Source organism: Tribolium castaneum, chromosome 6 (assembly GCF_031307605.1).
Source record: "Tribolium castaneum strain GA2 chromosome 6, icTriCast1.1, whole genome shotgun sequence".
NCBI classification, from domain to species: Eukaryota; Metazoa; Arthropoda; class Insecta; order Coleoptera; family Tenebrionidae; genus Tribolium; species Tribolium castaneum.
In genome coordinates this window covers 2,871,009-2,898,957 of record NC_087399.1, presented here as the reverse complement: position 1 = coordinate 2,898,957, position 27,949 = coordinate 2,871,009, and the positions used below count along the sequence as shown (strand labels likewise).

At 38.3% G+C, this 27,949-nt stretch overlaps 3 protein-coding genes across 12 annotated transcripts; 1 reads left to right on the top strand and 2 right to left on the bottom strand.

The window, feature by feature from the left end:
* Positions 1–58: 58 nt before the first annotated feature.
* Positions 59–17,621, bottom strand: zip (zipper). 5 transcript variants are annotated; one of them, XM_015982835.2, is made up of 11 exons: positions 17,144–17,621; positions 8,439–8,595; positions 8,264–8,388; positions 8,131–8,145; positions 7,940–7,960; positions 7,615–7,707; positions 7,404–7,566; positions 6,992–7,350; positions 1,484–5,955; positions 907–946; positions 679–787 (listed from the first exon to the last, which is right to left on the bottom strand). In XM_015982835.2, exons 1-10 carry the CDS (start codon positions 17,495–17,497, stop codon positions 937–939), a joined length of 5,769 nt encoding a protein of 1,922 aa, XP_015838321.1. In that variant the 5' UTR covers positions 17,498–17,621; the 3' UTR covers positions 679–787; positions 907–936. The 5 variants fall into 5 exon arrangements, with proteins under 5 accessions (XP_015838319.1, XP_008196990.1, XP_064213332.1 ...); XM_015982833.2 differs by lacking the exon at positions 907–946 and having other exon boundaries at positions 59–787; XM_008198768.3 differs by lacking the exons at positions 907–946; positions 7,940–7,960 and having other exon boundaries at positions 59–787.
* On the top strand, positions 10,597–13,640 carry LOC103314034 (sialin). The gene is made up of 4 exons (XM_008198767.3): positions 10,597–11,051; positions 11,097–12,113; positions 12,159–12,397; positions 12,444–13,640. Exons 1-4 carry the CDS (start codon positions 10,832–10,834, stop codon positions 12,573–12,575), a joined length of 1,608 nt encoding a protein of 535 aa, XP_008196989.2. The 5' UTR covers positions 10,597–10,831; the 3' UTR covers positions 12,576–13,640.
* A 2,926-nt stretch (positions 17,622–20,547) lies between the features above and the next one.
* Positions 20,548–27,788, bottom strand: ema (endosomal maturation defective). Of its 6 annotated transcripts, none has more exons than XM_008198771.3 (9): positions 27,423–27,788; positions 27,237–27,376; positions 27,040–27,188; positions 26,764–26,993; positions 26,024–26,712; positions 25,511–25,971; positions 23,781–23,934; positions 23,264–23,577; positions 20,548–21,302 (listed from the first exon to the last, which is right to left on the bottom strand). In XM_008198771.3, exons 1-9 carry the CDS (start codon positions 27,623–27,625, stop codon positions 20,733–20,735), a joined length of 2,910 nt encoding a protein of 969 aa, XP_008196993.1. In that variant the 5' UTR covers positions 27,626–27,788; the 3' UTR covers positions 20,548–20,732. The 6 variants fall into 6 exon arrangements, with proteins under 6 accessions (XP_008196993.1, XP_008196995.1, XP_008196997.1 ...); XM_008198773.3 differs by having other exon boundaries at positions 23,784–23,934; XM_008198775.3 differs by having other exon boundaries at positions 23,793–23,934; positions 27,423–27,786.
* Positions 27,789–27,949: the final 161 nt, after the last annotated feature.

Genomic DNA, 27,949 nt, shown 5'->3' with positions numbered 1-27,949 from the left:
TGTGTGCGTGTGCTAATTTGAAGTTACTTGCTTGGTAACAGTAAATTTAAAAACGTCGACTTTTTTACGATTTTATTGAACTCGTTAAAGTACAAATAAATCAGCCCGAAACCCAAAATATGTATATATTTTTTATACATGAAAAGGATATATACATACAAAAACCTGAAATTTTTTATACAAAAACGTCAAATATCAAAATTTCCTCGATGCTAGCGGGATTTTTTTACAAAATATATAATCCTATAAATGTTGTATAAAAAATGTCATTTGTCGTTAGCGATTATTGATTATTATTATTAATAGATACATAAATGTTATTTAAATGCTGATGCTTCCAACTAATTCCTAAATTTATAAAAGGTAAAGTACGATGAAACCCTAGAAACAAATTAAGCAAGTAGACTTTCATATAAATAAATGCAATCAACTGTTAAAAGTACAAATTAATCACTATAAAGCACGATATTAAAATTAATAAAAAAACTATAAATAAAAAAAATAATGAACTTGATTACTGATACTGATTAAGCGCCGAACTGACTGTCCGATTTTTACAAATAATCCACAAAATGCGCATATTAAAAATGCTAAGTACTAATAAGGGATATACAAATATATTTACAACCGAATGCGTAAAAATGCGACCTAATTGGGGGCGTCTTCGCCGTCTATGGCGTCATCCTGGGTTGTGGAATCGTCACCGGAGCCGTTGCCCCCGGACTGGATGGAGCCCCGACCGCTGAGTCTGGGCAGACCCATGCCGCTACTAGCCCCAGTCCCGCGCCTATCATTAAACCCACAAATCAACACACAACCAACAACAAATCCAGTCATTAGTCAAGCAAAACAAACAGAAAAAGCGAAAGAAAAACGGTTAGGCTAATACCATCAAACACCACATACCACATGATCACCGGAAGAACGCAACTGCTATCATTTAATGCTGAAAGAGCCAAAAGAGGGTGAACAAAAGTGGAAAAGTGAAACAGCCATTCCATTCAACGAACGCGACACTTTGCTTTCACTTTATAATCACAGCCCCATTTGTAAAAAATACAAATTGATGACGGACGGGACACAAAAAAAAATTGTTTATTGTTGAAAATCATTATTGTGCTATCTTAAAAAGCACTAATTACAATAATTATTATTGAAATAAAATGTAGAACTTGTTAAAACTACGAAAACGAAGAACAAGGCAATGGATAACGACTTGTGTTTACTTTTTGTTTATACATAACGGATGGGACAAAAAATCTTATGTGTGAAAATAACTAAAAAAAATATTCAGAGAATGAAAATTTAAATTTCTTGGACTTTTTTAACGACGTAAGAAATCAATAACGGACGGGACCGCAAAAGTTACGAAGATAAAAAATAATATTACTACTCAATTTCGGTGTCAGGTTCATTACCTGGAATGGCCGAATGACTGCGTGAGAGATGAAACGAAAGCGTGTAATTTGACGTGAAAACTCACCTCAGTTTGGTCTTAAGACTGTTAAGCTCCCGCGTCATTGATTCATTACTCTCCAGCATATCCTCATAATCCCTTTGCACTTTCCTCTTCTGCGCCTTCTCCCTCGTTATCTCTTCCTCGGCCTCATCCAACTGCCGCTTCAGCGTCTTAACCCGTGCGTTCGCCTTATCCACTTGCTCCTTATACTGGTCGGCATGTCTCCGCTCATCCTCCAACTGCATGACCAACTCCTTCAACTTCTTGTCCAACTTCCGGTTGGTCTTTTGCTGCGCCAACCTCTCCTTGGCCTCGACCTCCAACTGCTCCTCCAAATTCCCAATCTTGCTCTCCAACGCCGCGATCGTCGCCTTCGTCTTGGTCCTTTGTGCCGTCTCCAACTCACTCAACTTGGCCTTCAACTCCTTATTCTGTCTCTCGAGCAGCAATTTACCCGACTCTTGTTTCTGAGCCAGTGATCGTTCCGTGGCCAACTCACTCGTCAATTGCTCAATAGTCAACTGTGCCTTCCTTGCCCGGTCTTGCAACAGTTCATTGTTACTCTGCTCCTCTTCAATCTCCTCCTCAAGCGTGGCAATCCTAGCTTCAAGACGCCGCTTCTCATCGATCAACAACGCCCCCTTACTGTTCGTATTATTAACCTCTTCGAGCAGTTCATCGCGTTCGGCTTCGGCAGCTCGACGAGCGCGCTCCGAACTGGCGTGATCTTCGCTCAATTGAAGCACCTCAGCTTCGAGTGCTTTAACTTTACGTTCGGCTTCTTTACACCCGGCGGCGAGTTCGTCGCGCGAAGCGCGCGCTTCTTCGGCGTCTCGCACCGCCTCCTTGCACTGCTGTTGCGACTTCTTCAACTGTTTCAACGCGTCTTCTTTCATCTTGCATTGCATTTCGATCTGAGCTTCGAGCTCTTTCAAATCGCCTTCGAGTTTCTTTCGAGCGGTGACTGCGGCCGCTCTTTGCTTCCGTTCTTCGTCCAGTTCGGCCTCCAAATCGCGCAATTGTTTGACGATTCCGCGGCGTTTCTCCTCGGCTTGCTCCTCCTTGGCTTGGACGTCGCGTTCGAATTGCGCCCGCAATGCTTGCATGTTCACCTCAAGTCGGAGTTTTGCATCTTCGGTGAGTTGTAGCTCATCTTCCAGTTCTTCGTTCTGGGCTTTCAGTTCCGCCAGTTGGGTTTCAAGCGAACGTTTGGCTTTCTCCAACTCGTGCACGTTCTTGTCGGCGGTGCCTTGATTATTGACCAGTTCGTCCAGTTCGGCCTGAAGTTGGCGCTTGATGCGTTCCAGTTCTTCAACTTTGACGTTGGATTCGTCCAGTTCGCGGCTCAGTGACAAGACTCGAGTTTCCTTCTCGCGGGCTTCTCGCTCAGCGGCGTCTTTTTCCGCCATCAGTTGCTCACTGACTTGCTTTTCTTCGGCCAAGACTTTATCGAAATTCTTCTGCTTCTTCTCCAGCTCGGCCACTTTCTGGCGCTGCGCCTCCAAATCAATGTTAGTATCTTCCAGTTCGGCGGCGATCTTCTTCTTGCTTCGCTCCAACTTGTCGTTGGCCGCGGTCAATTCCTCGACTTGACGTTGCAACAACTCCAAATCTTTGGCCAGTTTCTTCTTGCTTTCTTCCAAAATCGCCGATTGTTCGGCCTCATCTTCGGCCTTTTTCTTCGCTTCGGCCAGTTGGACCATAACCGCGTTCAATTGTTTCTCGAGATTTTTCTTCGCTTCTTCCTCCTCCTCGATCTGTTCTTGCAAATTCTCCTTGTCCGACTCCAATTGGCGCAGTTTCGAACTCAAAGCCAACTTCTGGCGTGTCTCCTCCTCCAGGGCACTTTGTGCCTCGGCAAATTGCGATTCGATAGTTCCTTGATTCTTCACAGCTGCGGACGCTTTCAGTTCGGCTTCCTCCAGCTGTTGGACCACATTGTCCATCTCCTGTTGTAGTTTTTGATTTTTTTCGGCAAGTTCGGCTCGAGCTCGTTCAATTTCGCCCAGCTTGCCTTGGATTTCGACCAATTGGCTCTCGGCTTGTTTTCTTCGCCGTTCGCCTTCTTGTCGACTCGCTCCGACATTTCGCAACTCGCTTGTCAAGTCGGCGTTTTCGGCTTCGAGTCCTTGCTTCGCTTTTTCGATACTGGCTTTCTGTTTCTTGATATTTTCCAATTGTTCGTTCAAGGAAGCCAGTTCTTGGGTGTGTTTGTGGCGCATGTCGGCCAAAGTCGCTTCATGGACTTGGTTCTCCTCTTCCAAGTTCTTCTTCAAATTGGCGAGTTCTTGTTCACGTTTTGAACGCAATTCTTGTTGGGCGGCTGTGGTATCAAGTGAGTCCAGTAGTTCGTTTTTCAACGCTTCAAGTTCTTCGTTTAAGTCGCGTTTTAATTTTTCGGCCTTGCTCCTGGCGGCTTTTTCCGCTTCTAAATCCTCTTGTAGTTCGCTGAGTTGGCTTTCCATCTCCCGGAGGGCTTTCTGGGCTTGGGCCTTAAGGGCGCCTTCTTCGTCGACTCGGACCATAGCCTGGGCCAACTCCTCCTCTCTTTTGCCCAACTGTAATTGCAATTCTTCAAGTTGTGATTTTTTCTCGGCAAGTTGTTCCTTCAAGTCGTTGACTTCTGTTTCGACTTTGCGCTTGGTTCGGTCGGATTCTTGGCGCTGTTGGTGGTCTTTAAGGAGGCGTTCTTCCAGTTCGGCAATGGTTGCCTCGTGTTTGGCTTTTAGTTTCGCCAAATGCTTGGCTTTTTCTTCTTCTTCGGCCAAAGCCTGGCTCAGGTCGTTGCTACGCTCCTCCAAAACCTTCTTCTCCTTGAGCAACTTTTGATTCGTGTCCTCGCTCAAAGCCAGGTCTTCTTCCAGTTTTTTAATTTTAGCGTCACACTGGACTTTTTCCAACTGCAATTTTTGCCTGGCACCTTCCTCCTCCTCCAACTGTTCTTCCAAATCTTGGATCGTTAATTGCAATTTCTTCTTGTCGTTACTCAAAGTGTTCGCCCTTTCTTCCTCCTCCTCGATCCTGGCCTCCAAGTCGTGAAGAATCTCTTCGAGTTCTTGCTTGCGGGCCGTTAGACGCGCTCTCATTTCTTCAGCCTCGGCACACAATTCCACCTCGGCTTGCAGTTGCTCCTGAAGCATGACTTTCTCTTCTTGGGCTTGTTGGTACTTGGTTTCGAATTCTTTTGCCGCTTTGATGTGGTGCTCTAACTTGTCTTTGACTTGCTTCAATTCGTCTTCTTTTTGCATCAACTTCTCCTCTTGTTTGGTCACCTCTAGCAAGGGTTTGACTTTGGTGTAGAGGCGCCACCACTGCCAATTACGCAACTTGAGGTAAGCCGAACAATTGCGTTGAATGATTCGGATTGCGTTCAATTGTTGGACGCGTTTTTGGTAATTCCTTCGCGACAAGAAACCGCGACAGAACGCTTGGAAATTTACGATCAAATCGGTGATTTTGTAATCGCGTTCTTCCTCCAAATGTGCCAAAACACCGGCGCGGAAGAAAATCTTCGATTGGCCGATTCTGTACAAGTTCTGGTCCAGTTCCAGACTTTTGATCATGGTCTCGCAGGCCTTCTTACCGTCCATGAAACCCTTGTTAATGACATTCGGTGTCAAAAGTTCGTATCTTTGCCTAAACTCCTGGAATGGTATTCTATTGGGGAAACCTTGCCGGCAAATTCGGATGCCTTCAAGGACACCATTACACCTCAGTTGGTCCAAAACCAAAGGAGCATCGATTTTTCCCGCCCGTTTTTCGTGGTTAGGGATAATACAACGTACGAAGTTTGGATTGGTGTTACGCAAAGTCACCATAAGGTTAGCCAACTGTTCTTTATACAAATACGAAACAGTTCTAAACATTCCTTTGGCGCGGCCGATACTTTCGGCGTCTTTCCAAATGTGGACAACGAACGGATCTTGGGACGCTTGCAACAGCGAGACCACATTCTCATTTTGCGGGTCCATATTTTTCATCAACCATTGATTGGCACAGTAATCTACTTTACCGGCGTAATGAATGATCGAAAAATCGGCAACACCTCGGAAATCACTCTTTTTGAATTTCGGGTGCACTGAGTGTGCACTGACCAATTTATCAACAAAAGTCTTATCAGTGGCTTTCGGGAACAGACACTCTTCGTCTAAAAGTGCCATAATTCCCATTGGTTTGTCGATGAGGTCAATGGTGGGTTGCAGATCGAGTCCGAAATCGATGAATTTCCATTCGATGCCTTCACGTTGGTATTCTTCTTGTTCCAGGATGAACATCGTGTGATTGAAGAGTTGTTGCAATTTTTCATTGGTGTAGTTGATACACAGTTGTTCGAAAGAGTTGAGTTCGAAGATTTCAAAACCGGCAATATCAAGAATGCCGATAAAACTGGCACCTTGACGCTTAGTGCGGCCTAAGGAACGGTTGATTCGAGTGACCAACCAGCGGAACATGCGTTCGTAGCACGCTTTGGAGATGGCTTCCACGGCGAATTCCACCTGCGGATAAGCCGAACGTCAACTCCAAGTTGTGTTATTATTATTTAAACTATGAATAGGACAAAAAATATGGAAAAAAATCAAGAAGAGAACATTATAAATTAAAAAAAAAATACTTGAAATAAGATTTATTATAGCTATATAGTAGAATAGAAAATAAATAAATAAATAAAGGTGTTAAAAAATATATTAAATTGGAGAACGTGGAGAAAATAAAGAAAAAATATGTCAAAGGTCAAAAAAAATCCAAAGCGTCAATATAGATCTCTGGAGCCAAATAAATAAATAAATAAAAAATATTTACAGGAAATTAGATATGAAAGCAGGTGTAGCAAGGAACAAAAAAGGAAAAAAGAGCGTCTGTTGTGGATTCAACAGGAAGAAAAAGAAAGTCAAAGACATTATTGTTAAAAAAATATATAAAAGTAAAAAATGTTGAGATATATAAAAAAGAAAAAATTCAGAAGCTAATAGATGTTTGAGAAAAAATTATGAAAGAAAATTACTGTTGGTACAATAAAGAGAAAAGATTCGGCTAAAAAAATAAAATAAATATAAAACAAAATACAACAAAATTCTAAAGTATCAACAGGTTCAAGAAAATAAAGTTTATTTACTCAAAATAAGACATAAGTGTGATACAGAGGAAAATGCCTTCAAAGAATGCTGTACATAAAAAAATAAAAACCATCTGTACTGCAGTGAAAACTGTTCAGAAAGTAAAATTATACAGAGAAAAAATGTTCGGCTAAGGAAATAAGAAAAACTAAAAGAGAAATTCCAAATTAATACAAAAAAAATGTCAAGAAAAGATAAAAGTTAAAAAAGAACAAATCCAGAAATGATTTTTTTTTAAATAAACAAAATAATTATAAGAAAAGCCTCTGTTTATCTTTAAATTTAAAATACAAGACTATTTGTAAACCGATCAACTTCCTGTTATTCATGCTTCCACAAATAACTAGCAAATCACCAAACATTGTAACACAAGCTCGATTATAGTTTCAAGTAATTTGAATCACAAAATAACACGCACCTGCTCCTTCGTTTGGCTCTTCGTGACGAAATCCCTCCCGACCTTAATCCTGGGTTTGAGGAAAGCCTTGGTCATGTCAGTTACAGACAGACCCAACAAATGGGCGATTTTTTGCGCCACCGTGTTGTCGGGTAACGTCGCCTGATCCGAATTACGATCCTGTTTGAATTGCATCGTTCCGAAGAGCATTACGGCCGAAACAACGCGGAAAATGGCACTGAAATCTTCGTTCGTCATCCCCATTATATTCATACTCTTGACGGTGGCCTGGAACTCGGCCGAATCGTCCACTCCGGGCACTATGTGATTGTCTTCACGAAGGAATGGGTACGATTTTGGGTCCTCGAGAATAAACTCCTCTGTAATTCAAATTGTTACGATTTTTCACAAAAAAATGGGCGAAAAAACGAACTTTTCTGCTCGGCGGAAGCTCCAGCCAATAGTTGGTAGAAGATATGGAAGGTTCGTTCCTGCTTGGCTTGTCGTATGGCACGTGATTTTTCAAGAAGGTAAGTCTCGATGTTTGCACCGGCTATGTAACCGGAAGCGTCGAAATTTATCCGAATGAATTTTCCCTAAAGTACAACCACTGACAAGTGTTTAAAAAAAATTACTAGACTTACAAATCTGGAAGAATTGTCGTTTTTGATTGTTTTTGCGTTACCAAAAGCTTCAAGGATCGGATTGGCTTGTAACAGTTGTTGCTCCAAACCGCCCTATTATTAAAAAAAAACTTTAGTCCAGGAATAATTAAATTCAATCGGTGAACACACAATGATAACCAATCACAAGCCCTTCATTTCGACACAGTTTAAAAAAAAACCAATCAACTGTGTCAAAAAGGAGGGAAAAATTGTTAAAATGCGGCGCTTTTTCTATTCTATCAACTAGCTAAGTGAGTCGTTTTTAGTGCGATTCTCAGACTCGACACACATTGAACTTACATACCGAGAATTCTCTCGTGGGACTCTGTCGAACGCATGTAAAGTAAAAAATAAGTAAAATAAATATGTACAATCGGGAAAAAAGTCGCGCACACCGATAACCCGGCCAAAGAATTCACAATTTGTCCAATTGTGAATTTATCGGCCGGCTGAAACAATAAAAAGACAAAATAAATAATAAAATAAACTACTTACAATAAGGTCTTTCTGCTGTGCTCCGAAAGAACAAACATGCAAAAGAAGAGAAATGAAACAAATTAGAATACGTGCGAATCGGTGGTGAGAAAAGAATTTTTCAACATGCCGTTTGTTTCCAATTCTAACTTACCGCTCCTGAGCCTTTTGGTGACTTCGAGGCGGCAACATAGGCCAAATACTGAATGACTTTTTTCGTGTTTTCTGTTTTACCGGCACCTGACTCGCCCGTACAAAGTATAGACTGGTCTTCTCGCTCTGGAAACAGTTTATTAAACAATTTATCGATGGAAATTATTTTTTCAAACCTTGTAACATCGAACGATAGGCCGTGTCGGTTATGGCAAAGACATGAGGAGGCACTTCGTGTCGCTTAATGCCCTTGTAGCGTTCCATAATTTTTTCTGTGTAAATAGGGAGCTTTTTGTAGGGGTTGACAACGACGCAAAATAGGCCGGAGTAAGTCTACAAATGGGAAAATTCGATTCGAGCGTTCAAACAAACGCAAAAAGTCTTTGTCTTTGGAAGCGAATCAAAAATAATAAAAAGCAAACAAATGAAAAAAAGTGGACGAATACCAATAAATTTAATTAAAAAACTGAAGTAAAATACGTGCCATTTTATTTTATTTGCCGTTTCGTTAAAATAAATAAACGATTACGTGAAGTACTTTGCCATTAATTTCCCGCCCTACTGTTTAACCTTATGCCCGGTGACATTAATTTGATCTAATCTGCGCTCACAATTCCATCTATCATGGTCATTCCTGTAATTTTTTAATAAAACTAACGTGTTCTTGACCTTGCTTGCAATTTTAAATAAACTTATCTTCCCTATTAAATTACGGAAAGTATATTGTATCCGATTCTTGGCGATATAATGCGAGAAAATGTCACATGTGTGGGTGTGATGTAACTGGAACAGTACTTAGATCGTACTTATTTGTTACAAGGTAAGTATTGAATTTTCTGTTGTGACTCGTTTCACTAATTAAAATATTTTTCGAACACGTTTCGTTATCGTCAAGTAATAAAACGTAATTATTACTCAAATATTGCAACAAATGAAACTGGCCATTAACACAGCCACCAAGACTTCGTCTTCATCAGTTATTTATAAAATGTTTTGACGCATTCCGCTATTAATTTATTAACACGGTTTACACCCGCGCTTAACATAAACCATTACTTTCCTTACAGTTTACTGTCTATCATTTTTCAGCTTCCACCTTCCGGCAATTTTACGTTAACTCAGCCGCAAAATAAAAAATCATTGAATTGTTGTTAACAGTTTTATTTATGATTTATTGGGTTTTGGAGCAAAACTTTCCAGCAAGTTCAAATGTATCGCTCTCAAGGTTACTTTCAATATTGTTAATAAATGCGTATTCAGATCGCTCTCAATTACAAATCGTAATTATGTACTTCATTAGAAAATAAGGAATGTTGCGAACTACGACTACATGGAGCCAGACTTCTAGTCTAGTCCATCATATGATGCCATTAGTGAATTCTGACCTGCAATAAAGCACGTAATTTCTAATTGGGAGCAATTTGATTGATCGTTCAATCTGGAGGTGAAGCTTTTATTAAGAGAAAAATAATTAACGTGGAAATTTCATACAAGAGAAAATGTGTAATGATTTAATTTTTTCAACTGTTGACATCCATAAATTTGCATTCATTGAAAAAAACTAGTAGACAAGTCTCCGTTTATTTTTTTTGCCAAAAGTTTAGTTGACTCGTTCTGTATATGAAAACACTAAAGAATTTAAAGGCATTTCTTATGTTTCCGGCTGTTCAGCAAATGTTACTACTATTTTAGTAAAACACAAATTTAGATAATCGCCTTTGCAATTTAAATTATAATAAAGGAAGGATCGCAACTCTATTTTTAAAGTGCGCATAAATTAAGCCAACTTATTTTAGAAAATTCTAATGCACAGTTCCATACTTTGAAAATGTAACACTTTCCCATTATTGGAAACTTGTATCAATCAATAATAATGACACTATTTACATAAATAGTAAAACTGATATACCAAGGAAATGCAATTATTACGAGCACATAATTACTTAATACAAATTTCATGCAATTATCATAAATATGACGTAATTAGTAGGTAATAGATAAATGTCATAATTTTATCAAATAGTCGTATCAATTGCTGCATTATCTTAGCCGATTAATTATCAATCCTCTGTTTTGTTTCCAGCAATCTAAAAATAACGATTTTGTAATTAACCGAAACGAACTCATTGAACTTGAATCGATTGTAAAGCCAGACGTTGTTATACCCATACACCGTTCAAATTCGGACTATCTATGAAAATCTGACATTTTATTTGACAGTACTGTGAGTTGTCACAAGAAATTTATTTTGGGTTATAATTGATGACAACCAAGGACTGTCGTCAGTTTGCTTCGTTTTTTAAATAAATAATTGAATACGTTTTTATTGCTACTTATTATCATTAGTTAAAAAAGTCCGGTCTGTCTTTCTTGCATCCTTCAAAGCATCTTTTGATACACACTTTCTTATCAACAGAAATTATTTTCGACATTTTAAATTAATAAGCAGTAGAACTGACAACACAGCGAATTTTTGACAAGACAACGTCATAAAGACAGTACCTGAGGCCAACCTAACAAAAATATATCTACGCCTGCTGAGAATTTAAAACAATGGTGAACGGATAATATGTCGGCGTTTCTTCTCAAACTGTCTGTTTTAAGTGTATTTCAAATAACAAAAAAATTTGGTGTTTTTAGTTTTTTCTTTTACCCACAGTCAAAAAATGACAAAAGCTTCATTGTCAAATTCAAAATTTTTGAAGCAATGTCGGGTTCGGACCAACTTAGTCACTTCAGTTCGCTCACGTCTCGCTTCTCCCAATACAGTGAAAATGAATATTCCAAATGTAAGTTTTCCCCCCAACAACCCCCAATTCAGTCAAACCTTCCAGACTTTGTCATCCCTCAACGTTACATTTTTTGCCTTCTTGCCTCCCTCATAATGATGAACACGACTTCAATACATTCAACAATCGAAGTGATTGCTTTGCAAAATTTCATTTTCGAGAAAAGCACAAACACAGTCGATACGTGCCAAAGACCCGAAACTACGAAAAAGGTCGAAAGACAACCGAAAAATATCTCGCTTTTAATTTACGACTGGAGTCTCAGTGAGCGCTACCTGATCTCAGACACGTATTATTGGAGCAGTTTACTAAGTCTCATCCCCGGTGGTATTATCTCGGCCCAATTTGGCGGCAAATACGTTATCACACTCTCTGTTCTTTTCTCGGGTTTTTGCACCCTGATGGCACCTGCCCTTATCGACTTAAGTAACGGCAAACTCGGCTTCGTGCTAACAATTCGCGCCTTGAACGGCTTCTTCCAAGGGCTTTTCATCCCATCTGCCATGTCCCTGCTCGCCCATTGGGCCCCAAACTGCGAACGCGCCGTCATGACGAGCATAATTTACGGTACTGCTGTTTTGGGAAACCAAATCTGTCGTGTGATGCACACAGCCTTCATGAACCTCACTTGGAGACCAATGTTTTACTTATTCGCTTGCATCCACCTGACTTTGTGCGTTTTTTGGCACTTGCTGGTTTATCCCTCGCCCGGACAAAACCCCTTCTTGAGTGTAAACGAGAAGAGGTGTCTGAATGAAGACCCAGATGACAGTATTGTCATGGGGCGCAAACCAATCCCTTGGAGGAGAATTTACAAATCTTGTCCTGTCTGGACTCTGGGGGTTTATCAATTGGGGTCAAGTTGGGCCTGGCAAGTGTACAAGAAAACCCTCAGTTGGTATTTACCCCTTGTTTTGAAAACTGGAGTCATGCAATCAGCGTGGTGGACGCCCTTTTTTCTCTATTTCGGTTTGACCATCACTTTCGGGTTTGTGGCAGATTGGTTTGTTAAAGGGGGGCATGTGGGGCGGAATGCCATGCGAAAAATTTACATTGTTATAGGTAGAGGTGTTTTTGCAATCACAAGTTTTTATTATCAATTTTTAGGCAACTATGGTACGGCTTTGTGTTTCATGTTTGTGACTTTTGAGGGCTGTAACAGGGAAACTGTAATGGTGTACACTACCATATTCTTGTGTTTAGATGCCACATATTTTGCCTCAACTGCTGTTATTCCATTAGATTTGACGTCAAATTTCGCCGGGATTATATTAGGAATAATGTGGAGTATTGAACATTTCCTGATCAGTACAGCATCGTACATTGTAGATTTATTTACCAAAGATGTAAGTTAGTTTTAATTCAAATCCTTCAACTAAGTACCAACAACAGGAGTCTTTGACCCAATGGATGGGTTTATTTTGGACCACGTGCGGCATTCAAATCTTTGCATCTACAATATTTTTGCTTTATGGAGACGCCAACCGCCAGGCATGGAATTACATTGGTCCACAGATTAATTAAACACTTTTCATAAACCCCGCCACATTTAATTGCCACCATATGGTCCACCATCATCCTCGCTCCCCTATTTGGTCTACTAGAGAGCGCGTCACGGCGACGACGTCCACGTCCTCAATTGATAAAATCGAGAGAAAGTCGCCAGCTGTTCCTTACAACCGTCTCCAACCACCACATAACGCCTTTCCGACACCGGCGTCCACCGCGACGCCTTTTTCACCGCTTGACGCAAACGTAAAATGGGTCTTAGACGCGTCGTTTCACCGGCGTCGCGATGCCAAACGTCGTTTCGCCCACGTGTAAGGCATTGCCCAACATGTGTTTGTACGTTTGTGCAAAAAACAGGCCACCTCGCGGCAATGATGGTGTAATAATTGTTTGCTTTTGGAATGCGACGGCTTTTCGATGATTAAGTCGCCGATTGTGACTCACAACGATCGTTGAGGGAGAGCTCCAGTGGTCTTTATACCATAAATGGACGAAATGGGTTAGAGAGCGGGTCATGGACTCGAAAGTGAACCGAATTATTTTTCACAAGTTAGATCGCGATTTTAGGATTTGGTTTTGGGGGGTTTACGCCTTATATGGACAATTGGGGCAACGAACAAATGTTCTTTTGCGAATTTATTTTCAAAACTGCGCACAGTTATTTAGAATTTAGGGCATAGTTTGCCAGGGGAGCAAAAATAGACGCAACAAAAATAGCAAACTCGCGAATATTCGTCCATTGATCGGATTTATTTGTGCAATTAAAACAGACAAATATATTTGACAACACGTCGCCGTTGGATTAACACAAATCCAAGAGTTGCACTATTTAATTTGTTCCTGGTGTCAAAGCGGCTCTTATAACTCCAGTTTTATTGGCAATAATCCAAGGCATTTGCAGAGTTGAAATTGTTTAGATGTTTGTCTTTGGGACGAAGAAGAAGAATTAATGTTTGACTGAACCGTGGAATTAATTGCGTTATTAATTTCAAAAACGGCAACCAAAGCCAAGTTTTGACGTTTTGTACATCCCGACCACACCTAACAAATTTTCCAATAAATGAAAGTTATTTTAACTAATTTGTTATCGCACTAATTAACCGAAAAAATATAGTATTAAGTGAGAGTATCGTAAACATGTAGCATTTATCGAAGTGTGTGCGCCTAATCTTATCTAATCTCGATGCAAGCGACCATCAATTCCACAAATTGACGGTTTCGAGTTACACTGTATTTTGAATAAAAATTAACTTGTCATTTTGAACAACTCCAATTTAGACAAATAATAGCAACATTAGAACTCGCTTTAGGCCAACAATTACAGCGTAAATGTCGATTTCCATGCAAAAAATTCAGATCCTTTACAATTGTTACAATTTCACGGTCGCTGACATTCCAGCAAAGAATCTCTTGTTTGTGTGTGCGATAAGAACGTGACTTCTTGAAGAGATTATGACTAATTTGGAAATTCTTTTTCCTCGAATAAAATTAACAGGAAAGGAATGTGCGATTAATACGGTGCTTGACGATTTTCTCCTCCTGAACACAGAAGTTATGCGGTGCAACTTCAGGGCCGCACCCTATAAAAATTATCAGCGAGACGACGAAATGAAATGTGATTCATCCGGAAGAAAAGGAGATTATGCGACTCGTTTTTAGCGAAATTAAATTTATTTAAAACCTCCCACAAGTATCATTATGCAATTTCCTTTGCCGTTTCGATCGCATCAATTAATTTAAATTAAATCGGAATTTATGGGAAAATTGCCGATGACATCGTCAAGGACGGTGTTGACGCCGTTTTCTTTCGAGGGTACTCTTCTGGATGACTCTTGAGAAGTTTGTTACAGGAGAATGAGTCAGAAACCGGAAAACCTTGACATACATGGTTCATTACTCGATTATGGGCAGCATTTTTGAACCGAGTGTCTTAGGCCGCAAACAAAAAAATATTATTGTTTGACACGAAATGGCCAAAAATTTGGCTGGAAACCTGGAGGTAAAAGACCCGCTTTAATTAAATTTACTTCCTCCCATAACAAGCAGACCGCAGTCTTTGCTTTCTGTCCGATAACAATCGTTCGTCCCACCTTTGCGTTCCGCCCCTGTCCCAGCCAACGCCCCCATGAAATCACGTTCCAAATTAATAATTCATCTTAATAACGACTTAATAGAAAAGAATTCGGTCGAACCAATTGAACTCATGTACGTTATAAATATAAGGTGGTGTAATGACAAAACATTTTAGCCGGCTGTGAACATCACATCCCACGCCAACTTCGACCTGTTGAATACATTGGTGTTCAGGTCGCCGCTCTGTCAAGGTCGATAAATTTTTCGGAAAAATTACAAGAGGAAAATGCAACATGTGGTCTTGTTCGAGAAGACGTCACGAGCTTAAATTGGCAACCGCCTACGTAACGTATTTGCTGCGGTTTATAATAAAAGCATTTGTGTAAACACATCCGATGAATGGACGTCAAATTTAAGTTATTGAGGCCGGACCTGGATCGAGTTGAATCTTTATCACAGGAAGGAAAAACCACACGTAACGTTATCACCGTCTTACCTAGAAATTCTGAGTAACCCTTGTCATATATTTACTCTAGGATATTTTTATTTTAAATACATAAATACGTCAAGAATAAAAATACGCATTTCTCCAACTCCAAGTGACATAAATAACTAAAAATGAAAACTGTTTCATGGTTTTTCGCCAAAACAAACAAACGATTACTTAACTAGTCAATTTTCATTCACAATTATGCAAATTGCAACAATGAAATTATTCGAAAACCGCGCTAATAGCTTGATTGAATTGTTGACGGTTTGAATAATAATCATAATAATGCCAACGTCCTACTTTAAAGCATATGTTTACAAGTTCTTGAAAATGATTTTTTGATGTCTCGTTTTAAGTAAGTAAAAGATGCATTCAGTATGTTGTATTTTAATATCTGATATAAAAATATACTTCATGTAACTGATAAAAAAAAGACTAGTTAAATAAAATAACGCAAATTTTATCTGAGCATAAAGTCAATATTTACAAAATATTAAATAATTAAACCTCTACTTATCACATTATTCAATAACTTCCCCAAAAAATACACGATCATAAAACTAAGCAGTCAAAACCCATTTAATTAATCGATAAAACGTTGATAAAAATCGGTGTTATAAGTATACCGAGAAAAATGATAAAAATTATTTTAGGTCTGTTTTGATCTTAGATTGGGACTGACTAAAAAATATAATAACAACCGTAAAAAACTTCAATAAATACAATAACCATATGTAGTTTTTTTTGTAAATTCGAGTAAATAAGTTTATTATTAATTCCAATTTAAACTTAACTTTATTACTGCAACAAATATAAAATGACAAAGCATTTAAAAATAAGGATCAGTTTTACTTGCATAACGTTTCATGAACTTTATTTGCAGTGAAACTGGGTTAAAGGAAAAATCTCAAAACTTTCTTGATGAATAATTCCATTTATAACTAAGACATGTATCATTACTTCTGTAAATATGGAGTTTGTTTATTTCGGCAACTTTACGTGCCATTTTACTATTTTTTGATGTTTCATTAAAACTAAATTTAACAAGTAAACCCACATAAAAACGAATTTAAATAAATATCCCTGTAGTCTGGTCGGATCATGCAATAATTTTTAAAATAATAATGTTTTCATTGTGGCTAAATTGTAGAGGTACTGCAACAATTGAATGGGCGTATCCGACTGATCTCTATCTTCACAAACTTGTATTCATTACTTAATTTTTAAAATTTCTTTACCAGTTTCGTTTATCTTTTATCAACTAATACTAATTAGTATTTTCCAATGGTTAATTCTGAGAGCTGAATCAACACATTTCTTACGAATACTTTTGAACGAACGTAACGAACTCTCAAATTGACATTTTTTGCAAAATATTAGGAGCCAATTTTCGCTCATAAAATTACCGTCAACATAAAAAGTGTCTAGCCGAACAGGTGTAATATTAACATAAGTAATTACGTTGAGTAAGCTGTCTGGAATTTACCAAGTTATCGAAATTCCATCGAATGTTACTCTCTTATTTCACATTTTGCTTGACAAAAAATATTAAACCAATAAAATTATCGTCAAAATAGAGAAGTTATAAAACCATTAAAATTCCGGTGATAAAACTAATCTTCGAACATTTATTTTCCAATATTTAAAGTGGTTATTGAACGTGAAAAAATTTGACAAAAATATCTTCAACATTAACCTCACTTTTATCTGTCACTTTGACAATTTTTAAGCCACCCTTGAGGGACTTAAATGAAGTAATCTCAAGTTTTGATTAACTGTTTTCCGGACAATGAGGCTAGAAAAATGTGTAGAATTTGGTCCGTTATCAACTCTGATAAACCAATCACGCGGTGATTTTTTCCGTCACCTGACTGAAAAAATCGAGTTTTGCGTGTAGCACACCGGTGGTTTGGGAAAATACCCGTTCCCGGAAAGCTGACGATCGGGTAACGTTCCACCGGTATCGGATCGCCAGCAAAGACAAAGACCCGTGCCCATCCCGTCCCAAGCCCCAACTCACATAAATCAGTCCCGAATAGTATCTGTCTTTCAAGTTGTGCAAGACACAGGCCTCGTTGAGGCAGGTGAGTTCCGCCATGTCCTCGACCTTGTCGAACTTGGGCGGGTTCATCTTCTGGATGTCGTCTCTGGCGACGGTGGTGCGCTTCCCCGTCTCCTGGAGCTCCACCTCGACCTCGTCGCCGCGCTCGCCCTTGATGCTGGCGGCGACGAAGCCCTGCGCCTCGTGCGGCACCCATACCAGCCGCTTCTGGGTCCACTCGGCCTGGGTGGCCGGGTCGTTGAAGTTGTTCCGGTCCACGCAGAGGTACTTCAGTTCGGGATCGTAGCGGTCCTTGCTGTCGGCGTCCGCCATGGCCTAAACACTGCGCACAGACAACACTAAAAGCACATCGGGGGCTTACGGGGCTGCTGAACGCGACCGGTTGAATGCGATTTACAGAATGACAGCCGATAGCGAAACGGTTACGGAGGCGCGCCTGCTTACCGACCGAGCGCGATTCGCTGCCAACCGACGCGATTTCAACCGATTTTCAGACGGAATTCTCGACCAAAAAACGCAAAACCACTCAGAACCTCCAATTGAATAACCATTATTACAAACTCGCCGGTTTTTTTCGAGCAAACCGACCAAAAACACCGAAATTGGCCAAAACCAACTGCCAACCTAACGAATTCAAATGTCCAGTTTTTTGAATTCAACAACTTTGTTGTTTTGAATTGTTTGGGAAAAGAAACGAAACCGGATGAGGGAAACAACACTGGTGACGTCAGCGCGAACATTCAACTGCTAACAATTCTAAACTTGATTAATGGTCATTTTGTGGTCATACTTGTTAGTCAAACTTGCATTTTTAAGTGTTTTTTCGTTGCTTTCGCAAATACCGATTCAAACGATTAACGAAAATTATCTTGAACTGAAATGATTTTTTTCGTTGAACGCGGATGTGCCCATTTAGTTTTATTTGATTGGTTAAGTTTTACGACCTGCCACTTTGATTTATGGGGTTTTTGGCGTATGCGCTATTAGGGTTTATCAAAAAACCTAAAAATTTGTGAAAATTTAAACGGCACTTCCCAAAATATTGGAAAAACCGCTGAGAGTGTATAAATAAAATGAATCACCACACTTTCTACTAAATTAAAAAAATCTATACCTTTCTAAGAACGGGTTTACAGAAGCATCATTAGTTTAATCTGCAATTTAATGCCTGGTTAACTGATCACGTGACCAAATTGAAGCAATTTGATTAGTCCATTTAACAACGGATTAAACTTTAACAGAGCTTTTTATAAACCGGCAGGACTTTCTTCAATAATTATTCAGAAAAACTGTTTACGTCTTTAGGTACATTAGATTACTGCTTATTTCACCAAAGTTTCTATTATTTGTTTTTTCTGTCTTGCCATATCCATAAATAAAGCCAAAAATTTTTTTTGATCGAATTATGGCGTACTTTTATCATTTATCGCGACTACACAACCAAAAAATTAATAAACACGTTAAACAATAGGTGCCTAATTAAAATGTCATCCGCAACTAGAATTTATTACCGACGAGTGTAATAAAAAGATTTGCAATTTAAAAATTTTGGACGTCCTGCAATTTTAATTAATAAATATTAACTGCGAAGTAGCCTAATAAACTGGAATGCAAAAAAATCTTTTAGAAGAACAATAAAGGCCATTTAAATTTGAATTAATCATAATTTAGGTCTTGTAAGTGAAATGTGCATGCTAATGCGTATTTTATGTAAAGAAGCCAGCACAAGTACTAAGAATAAATAAACAAAATTATTGTTCACTAGTACATTAACAGCTTGGTGATCATGCATTTAGCACTTCGAGATGATTCATTTATGGATTTTTACAAAATTCGTCATTTTTTACAACTACCGTTACAACGATCACACTGCAAACAAATCCATTAATAAATTACAAGCTTGATTTAGCCACGTTGTTGGGAACCGTGGCCTAATATTGACGAGTTTCCAAATTTTTATGATAATGTGGTAAACAATAGACGAGGTACAAATACGGCGAGTGCGACAATATTGTTTATGGCAAATTTACGCAAAATCGCTTAAAAGTTCGTTTTGTGAATCTAAACTCGGGTAAAGTAACCTTCAATTTCCTATCTATAGACGTGTTTATTTTTGTGGGTATAGATACAACAAAGTTAAATATGGGGTAAATAAATTATTCAAAAACCGATGATAAGGCAAAAATATGTGGGCGACAATATCCGGCACAAACAGGTGTGTAATAAGTTTGCGGTAATTGATGGGTCAGCAAAACTGGCGTTTCTTGACTCTTTGTTTGCAGAAGCCCTAATTGATTTTTGCCTCATTAAGACGCAGATTCACTTATCTCCACACTTCTTCGAATCGACATAATTTAAAGATAATTAAATTAAGAACGGAATAAAGTTCAATCGCTCCTTTGGAAAGATAGTCCTAATTAATTATAAAACATATTATAACACATTTTGTTTATTCTAGCGTATCTTTCCTCCACAACCAGCAGCTGTCTGAAATAATTTCTTACGTGATAAGATAAAGTTTTTGGGCTTATCTCACTTTAAAAACAAATTAACTAATTTAATTACACAAATCAATCAGTGGACCTTTACTCGCTCAAAAGCGCTTCCTTTTATGGAAGTGAAAATATGTAAAACGTTCGTTGCATCAAAGGTTTACATTTGCTTTTGCCATGAGTCATGTTGTCACAGTTTTGCAGATGGTAGGCTACCAGAGAGAAATGGACGGTTTGATAACGCAAAGCACGTTATGGCCATTTTTTGATCAAATATTTATTTTTGATTTGTTGGTCCGTTGGCCAATTGCGAAAGCTGCACATGTCGCACTTATTATTCATAACAAACAGTTTTTATGCTTTAGTGCATTTCTTCAGTGACGAAATTATATCTGTTTTAGGCTGAGTAAATTTTTTGCCCATAAAAGGATGTTAGTCTTTGAATAACAAATTGCTTATTTGCAATAAAGTCAAGTAAAACACGCGTACGATCAGTCATAGCGGTCGAATCTTTTGATCGATGCCGATGTTTATCCTTGTCTCTTAAATTTATGTGTTTATTTATTATTTTAGTTGACCAAGTGACATATACTCGTGTTTGCAATACTCACATATGAGTTGTTTTCGCAATTAATTGTGATTGAAAAAGTTTTGTTTTTAGCAAGGAATTAAATTTTAGATAATTAATTTATGCAACGAATTAGGAAATAGTTTTGCAAATATTTATTTAAAATAACTCGCAGTATTGAAATGATAATAACGTAGATTTTATAAAATTATTTAAGATAATATTTACTTACCGTTTCATCACGTTTTTAACTTGCCCCCCCCCCAAAAAAAAAAGAAAAATAAAAAAATAAATAAAACAAAAAAAGAAAAATAAGTTTATTAAAAATTGTTTATAATTTCAACAAAAATAAGATTCCAGGCAGCTAGACCTCCCTCTCACCTTCCTAGGGAACATTTTGATTATCACCAATTACACAATCAAACAATCATCATGATAAAACAATTTTATTAATCAATTACACTAAAGTCAACAAAACCGCCCTGTACTATACCGTCTCCACATTCCCGTCTTTCTTCGAATTCCTCCTCTCACTCGCAATAAACGACGTTTCTTCCGAACTGATCGAAACTTCCTCCTCCGGTTTCTTCTCCACTTCTTCACTTTCTTCCTTCACTTGCGGCCTTGGCACAATTGCGATTTTGGGCGCCATATCAATCACCGAATTCGACGCCTTCTTGATCAACTCCAGCGGGATCTCCTCCGACCGTGGCCTGGGCATCCTGGGGGAACCCTCCCTGGACTTCGTCCGACTCGATGACGAATCTCTGGACCTGTTGGGAGTGCGATCTTCCTTTTTCAAAATTTTTGGATCACTGTCACGATGACGGCGCGATTCGTCCGTTCGGTGTGTCACACCTGGGGGGCTCTCCCAGCGGGGGGCGGCAAAACCGGGCCCCCGGGAGAGGGCGAAGGGGCGGTCGCGGAGGCCTCGCCCCGTGGAGCGGTTGTAGAGGCCCCCGCCGACGAAGGCGGGACTTGGGGGCCCCGACTGACCGGGGATTTCGAGGAGGCGGGCGATGTGCTGCATTTTCTTTTGACGAGCCTTGATACGGCCCTGGAAAATTGGAAAATTCGTCGCTATTGAAGCGATTTTCGGGCCTTTTTTAATCACGAAACATGAAAAATTATCACTTTTTGTGTTAGAAACCACGAAATTTTGTCAAATCTTCACTTTAGTTCACAATACATAACACTATTTCGCTCAATTTCGAGCGGTTTTGCTCATTTTTGTGACAGAAACCTAAATTTAAGAGATTTTGTCGAAACAATCAATAAAAATTGCTTTAAATGACAATAACGCATTTTCATTCCGTTTTGGGCGATTTAGCACGTTTTTGAAAAAAAAAATAACTACAAAAATGAATGTTTCAGGTCAAAATAACACTTTTTTTGGAAGATGAAAGTTGATTTTGAGCTAGAAACAAATTAAATTCCAGAAACTTTTTGTCGAAACAGCAAACTTCACCCAACTACAAAATCAGTGTTTTTGCTGAATTTTTTTTGGTATTTGCGAATAAATCTAATTCATTTTTGAGCCAGTAAGCACACACTTCAAAAGATTTTTTCAAAATATCTAAGAAAATTTTCGTATTCCAATCATTTGTGAGCGATTAACTCGTTTTTTTATAAAAAAAATCACGAGATTTTCCAAAAAAAACCTCAAAAACACTTATTTTTAAGAACTGCAAGTAATCAAGTAATAATTTTTTTAAGGGATTTTGTTGAAACAACCAAGAAAATTGTGTCAATTCAGTAAATTTTGAGCGATTTGGCTCATTTTTGTCTCAGAAACACTGAATTCAAGAGATTTCACTAAAAAATCACCTTTTAGGTCAACTGTTTGTCGTAAATTAATTAATTTCTGGGCCAGAAATATACTAAATTCACAAGATTTCGTCGAGATTACTAACAAATCTGTCACAATAAAGCTAAAATTTAGCTCGTTTTCGCACATAATAAATAAAAAAAATAACAAAAAAAAACGCTAGGTAGGTACTTGTGCAAAAAAAATTAATTAATTTTTAAGCCAGATACACGTTAAATTCAAGACATTCTGTCGAAACAACTAACAAAATAGTTGGCAGTTTCATATTTTTCGAGATAAATTTTCAACGATTTGTCCTTTGAAAGATTTTACAAAAAAATCGACGTTTTACATCAAAATAGATAATGGCTATAATTACTAAATTTAAGAGATAAAACTGTCGATTTTGGGCGATTTAACTAGTTTTGTACAAGAAGCACACAAAATTCAAGAAATTCCTCTCAAAAAATTACATAAAACCAACATTTTAGAACAAACTAACACTATTTTTAGCAAGTGCAAGTAAAAAAAATAAACTTTAAAGCCAGAAACAAACTAATAAATTCCAGCTATTTTCTCAAAACTCCTAAGAAAACTGCCACTTTAAGTCACAATAACAATGCTATTTTAGTCAATTTTCAGCGATTGAGCTCGTTTTTGTGCCAAAAACACATAATTATTGAGATTTCACCAAAAAAAATCACACTATTTTTGCTTGTTCTATGTAATCTAATTCATTTTTAATCAATAAATAAACTAAATTAAAGGGATTTTCTCGAAACAACTGTCAAAATTGTTGTTTTAGGTCACAATTACGCTATTTCAGTCAATTATTTATCAACAATTTGGCCGGTTTTTGTACCAGAAAGACACTGAATTCAAACGATTTCACAAAAACAAACACTCTTTCTGGCTATTGAGTGTAACCTGATTGGTTTTGAGCTACAAATACACAAATTTGAAAGATTTTATCGTAACAACTACGTCAAATGATTTATTTTGGAGTGAGAAACACTATAAGTTTAGAAGAAATTATCCAAAGTCACAATTATGTCAGGGTATTTTCTTTTTTTTTATGTTTTTTTTTCTTATTTATTATTGCAGTTTTTGTATTGAAGGACTAACTCGTCTGTTATTTATTTTTGTTCATTATAGACAATAAATTATATAGTATAAATTATTATTATTATTCAAGATGTGATTCCACTAACCTTTGTTAATCTCTGCTTTGCCGCCATACACCTGATATTATCGTCGAAAACAAACTTGGCACTGAGCAATGGCACCCGATTGGTCGTAGTCCCGGACAAAGGCCTATGTATCGTAATATGCAGACACCTAGAATCATCCTTATCCCCAGTCACTTCAATATCTTGAAGAAACCCAACCAACTTGGCCACCCCCCAGCCCAACCTCTTCGTATCTGGTTCAACCAGAATCAGCTGCAAGACATCAATGACCAGAAATCGCCTCGTCTTCGTCCCGTCTTTCCAAAGCACCGTACACGCGATCAAATCGGAATTATCTGCAACAAAACGGAAACATTCTCATCAGGCGGCCTCGTCTGATGAAACACCGCCGAACGAGACAATCGTTAAATCCTCTCCCACTAAAAACCATGCAAAAATAATAAGAAAAATCAAATAAAAAGCGTTGTGTTTCATACTGTAGTTTATTAGGTTTAAGTCGCAATTTAACGATTGTTTGATTCGTGCAGTTGTGACACACAACGAGATATACTCAGGTCCAAGGCTTGCTCAATCTGGACGCAGCTCTGGGGGTTGGTGAGCGGCAGTTGGGTTTCCAGCTCGCCGTTCAGCGTCAATACCACGTTTCGCACCAGGAAAAACACGCGGATGGCTCGCCGCGCCCGCTCGACCTGCTCAAATGAAAATAACACTACTACTTACGAAGACAAAAGGAGAAAAAACAACCATAAAAGAGAAACAGAGATAAAAAAGCACAACAGCAAAAAATACAAATAAGGAAATGAAAAGATTTAATTAACAAAAAACTACAAATAAATCTTGTACTATTTTTTATTTATTTTTAATATCTTGCTACAAACTGCTAAAAAGGAAAGGGCATTTTTTAAACCCCACGTGGTTGTTACTGCACAAATTAGTTATTAATTTCACAAATTAGAGCACTCCTTAAATGTAATATGTATTGCTGGTTTTAATTAAAATAATTTCAAGCAAAACGATTTTTCTGAATAAAACGAAAAAGTTGATGTACCGGGTTCGTCAAGTTTTACACTCAGGCACTTTACACCTCTTAGAAGAGAGAAAAAAAAATGAAATAAATATATTCCACTGCACTGATATCCAATCTCTCTAGGAAAAATTTTTTTTTCTATTGATTCATTTGTCCAATAAAAAAGAAAGAAACCATTTGACCAAAAAATCACATCAGCTGTTTTTTCCATCAATGGATCGGAAATACGAAATAAAATTATTCTGCAAAAATTTGACTTGAAAAAAATCGTTAGAATTGGATTAAAAGCCATTTTGATATTATTCATCGGAAATTTCAATATAATTTATGAGGGACAAGATTGAGTAGTGATAAATTTCCGCTACAAAAGGACCCAATAACAGTAATGACTGCAGAAATTTTACAACTAGCGGCACGGTCCCATCGGGCGGTTTTAAAGCCAGGACCGGAATAAACACACTAACGTGTTAAAAATGTTTTATTAAAAAATTACATCAGAAGTTCAAATTGATGACTATTTTGGTCTAAGCACAAATAAATTCTTCGTTTACAATTCGCATGAACCCTTGCCGTAAGATTTAAAGATTAACATTCCATTTAAACAGTAAACAGATAAAATAAATGGTAATCTGGGCCTGAAAAATTCTTAGCAGCTGCCTCAACCTTCAAACCCAACAATGATCGCGTGCCAATTTTACGACAAATGTAATAAATTTTTGAAAACCGCCACCCTGATGGAGACCTTTTGTGGAAGTAATTTGCAATTTTACCAAAATTCATGGGAAAAAAGCTGTCCCAATATCAAAACAGAATTTAAAAATCAACGACACATTTTCTCAAAAATTTAATTAGGCACTTCGATGCACTACCTTAAAATACACCTATGGACCAAAGATCGTTAACATTAGACTATAGTTAACTAAGCGAAAGTGAAAAAACACACCATACAAGTAATCATTTTAAAAACTGGTCAAATCGTTCTTCTCTACAATAAAATCACATACGATTTTTTTTTTAATTTTAAATAAATTACAAAGAGGTGAAAAGTGCCTGAGTGTAAAACTTGACGAACCCGGTATAAATCATACATAGTTAAATGATACCAGTGCAGTTCCAATTATACGCAATTTATTATTGAAATTATTATTTTTTAATTATTTAAAAGTAAATAAATCTCGCACAAATAAATGAAAATAATAATAAAAAAACGGATTATGCTTTTTTCTTGTGTCAACTCTCACCTCTCCGCAGGGCAACCTCTTGGTGAAATCAATCCCAGTCATGGGTGTGCCCGTTGGCGGCAACAAAATCGCGCTATCCATACACAACCATTCAACATTCAACGAAGTCTTCGACATATCACAGTATTCATGTTCAAACATATCGAGAAAAATCTCCTCACTCTTGTAAAAATTCCTCAAGAGCGCCGTACTTTGCGTTTTCGCCGACTCTATCGTCAGTTTATGCGACTCAAGAAGTACACTTTTACCATCAGCCATCACTAGTTGCACCAGAAGCTTCAAAGCCAACTCAAGCGTCACCAAACGGACGCGACACGAAGGCTGACACGACAGCAGCACTATGTACAAGAGTTTGTCCACCAGATAGGTGTTATAAGTGTAGCGGACATCGCGAGATAAAGTCTTCGACGTGTAGGTCTTTTTAGGCCTTAATACTTGTTCGTTTATGTCCGGCATTATCCCTAAAAATCGATGCAAAACCCAAAAGACAAAAATTGCTAAACTGTTCCTCACCTTTATTGTATGCCATGGCGTACAGTAAAGTGAGGGCAAAAAGCGCAGCGTAGTCGTTTTCCGAACAGTCCAATGCGTTGTAAACCGTTTCCAAAAACGGTTTTTCCGACACACTTTCACTCTCAGTCGGCGTTATCGCCAATCGTTGTTTCTCTTCATCGGTGATGTTTTTATGTTCCTCAATTACATCGTCCTTGAAACTGTTTTCAGACCCACTGGCTTCTTCCTTTTTCCCGTTTTGTTTCATTTCAAGTTCGTACGCTTCTAGCAATTTCTCGACGCCTTTATCGTAAATCGAGCGATCGCTTTTGAGGATTATCCAGGCAAGGGTTTGGACAACCGGCGAGTGCGAAATGATGAGACAAACTTGCGACAGGAGGAACAAAGCGACAACGCATGAAACCTTCCCGGTTGAGGGTTCGTGCGAAATCCCACCGTTTGATGATGATGATGATTCGTTTAAGTTCAGTTTTTGATTGAGCGCTTTTGCGATTGCTTCCACACCTCCGGTGGGCTTTCGCACCGTTGACAGCGAGTAGATGTATAAAGGGATGAGGAGTTTGTGTAAGAGGTGGTCGGTGAGGACTTGGTTCAAATCGGTGATGTTCAAGCAAAGGATGTCGTTTAAGTAGTGGAGGTGGTCCAAGTGTTCTGCTACGAGGTCAGACAAGCGATTCTGCGACTGATGACTGGAAAAATATTGGTAGTTCATAAAATTACGTATGTGTGCGAAATTTTACTCGGCATCGTTGCGGACACAAGCATCCAACTCTTGGATATGTTTGCCAATGAACCAAACAATGTTGGAAAAATACGGAGCTGCGGTTCTGTCTCTGATGAACGCAAGCATACTTGCGTCCTCAACTTTGTAAACATTCAGCGTCAAAGTACGTACTGCTATCCTGACCATAGACTCAGGGTGATTAAAAAACTTGATCGCTTCCGTATACAACGGAAAATCATTAGTATGCTACGAAAAATCTTTACATAAAGACAAATGTGGTGACACAACATACTTCATTATAGAAAAAATGTATCGTATGAGCGTTCAGTTTCAAGCTCAAAGTTTTCAAAAAGGAGATATAGTACGCCATTACTTCCTCGTCCGAAAAATCGAACTTGTGCACAATTATCGAATTAACGTGATTATTTGATAACAAGTAATCTGAAAAACACCTTTGTTACAAATTCAAACGAAACCTTCCACAATTACATAGCGAAGTTTCGTTTCTAATATTTTCGAATAGGATATTAAGCGTTTGGAGTAACTGGACGCAGACAAAGCTCGAGCCCCCGCTTCGTTGTCTCATGATACGCAGAAAGAACGACAACATGTTCTTCTCCAAAAAGAAGCTGCAATTTCACGATGACTCCCATCATAACGGGCAAAAAATCTTACTCAAAAACGGACGAGTCATTTTGGTCGCCCCAGATTAGAATTTCGGCTATGGACCGAAGGGTTTCCACAAGCAAACCCCGGTTGTGTTCCGACACTGTTTGGTTCCGAGACAACACGTTGTATAGGTATTTCAAGTGTTCCAGCGAATGGGGGTTCTTGGGGCGGCCCCAGCCACCACCGAACCAGCTTCTACTACGGAACATTGCACAGTTTTAAGCACCATAACCACGGGTTTGCGACATTTTTGCGATAATTTAATTAGTTTTGATTTGGACAGGGCACGTTTGACAGATGTTTGTTAACGTCAATCAGCTGATGCGCATATTCCCATCAGATCGAAACGAATTTGTGGATTTTTCCATTAAATTTCCGGTTAAATTAAACACACAAACAGAAACGCATATTTTGTCATTACTGTGGGATTATTATTGTTAAATAAAATATTTTTGTGACAAATTTTGTCGTTTCGCGGGCGTTATAATTGTCATTAGTACGAACTGTCGCATTCACAACGGGGAATCACCCAA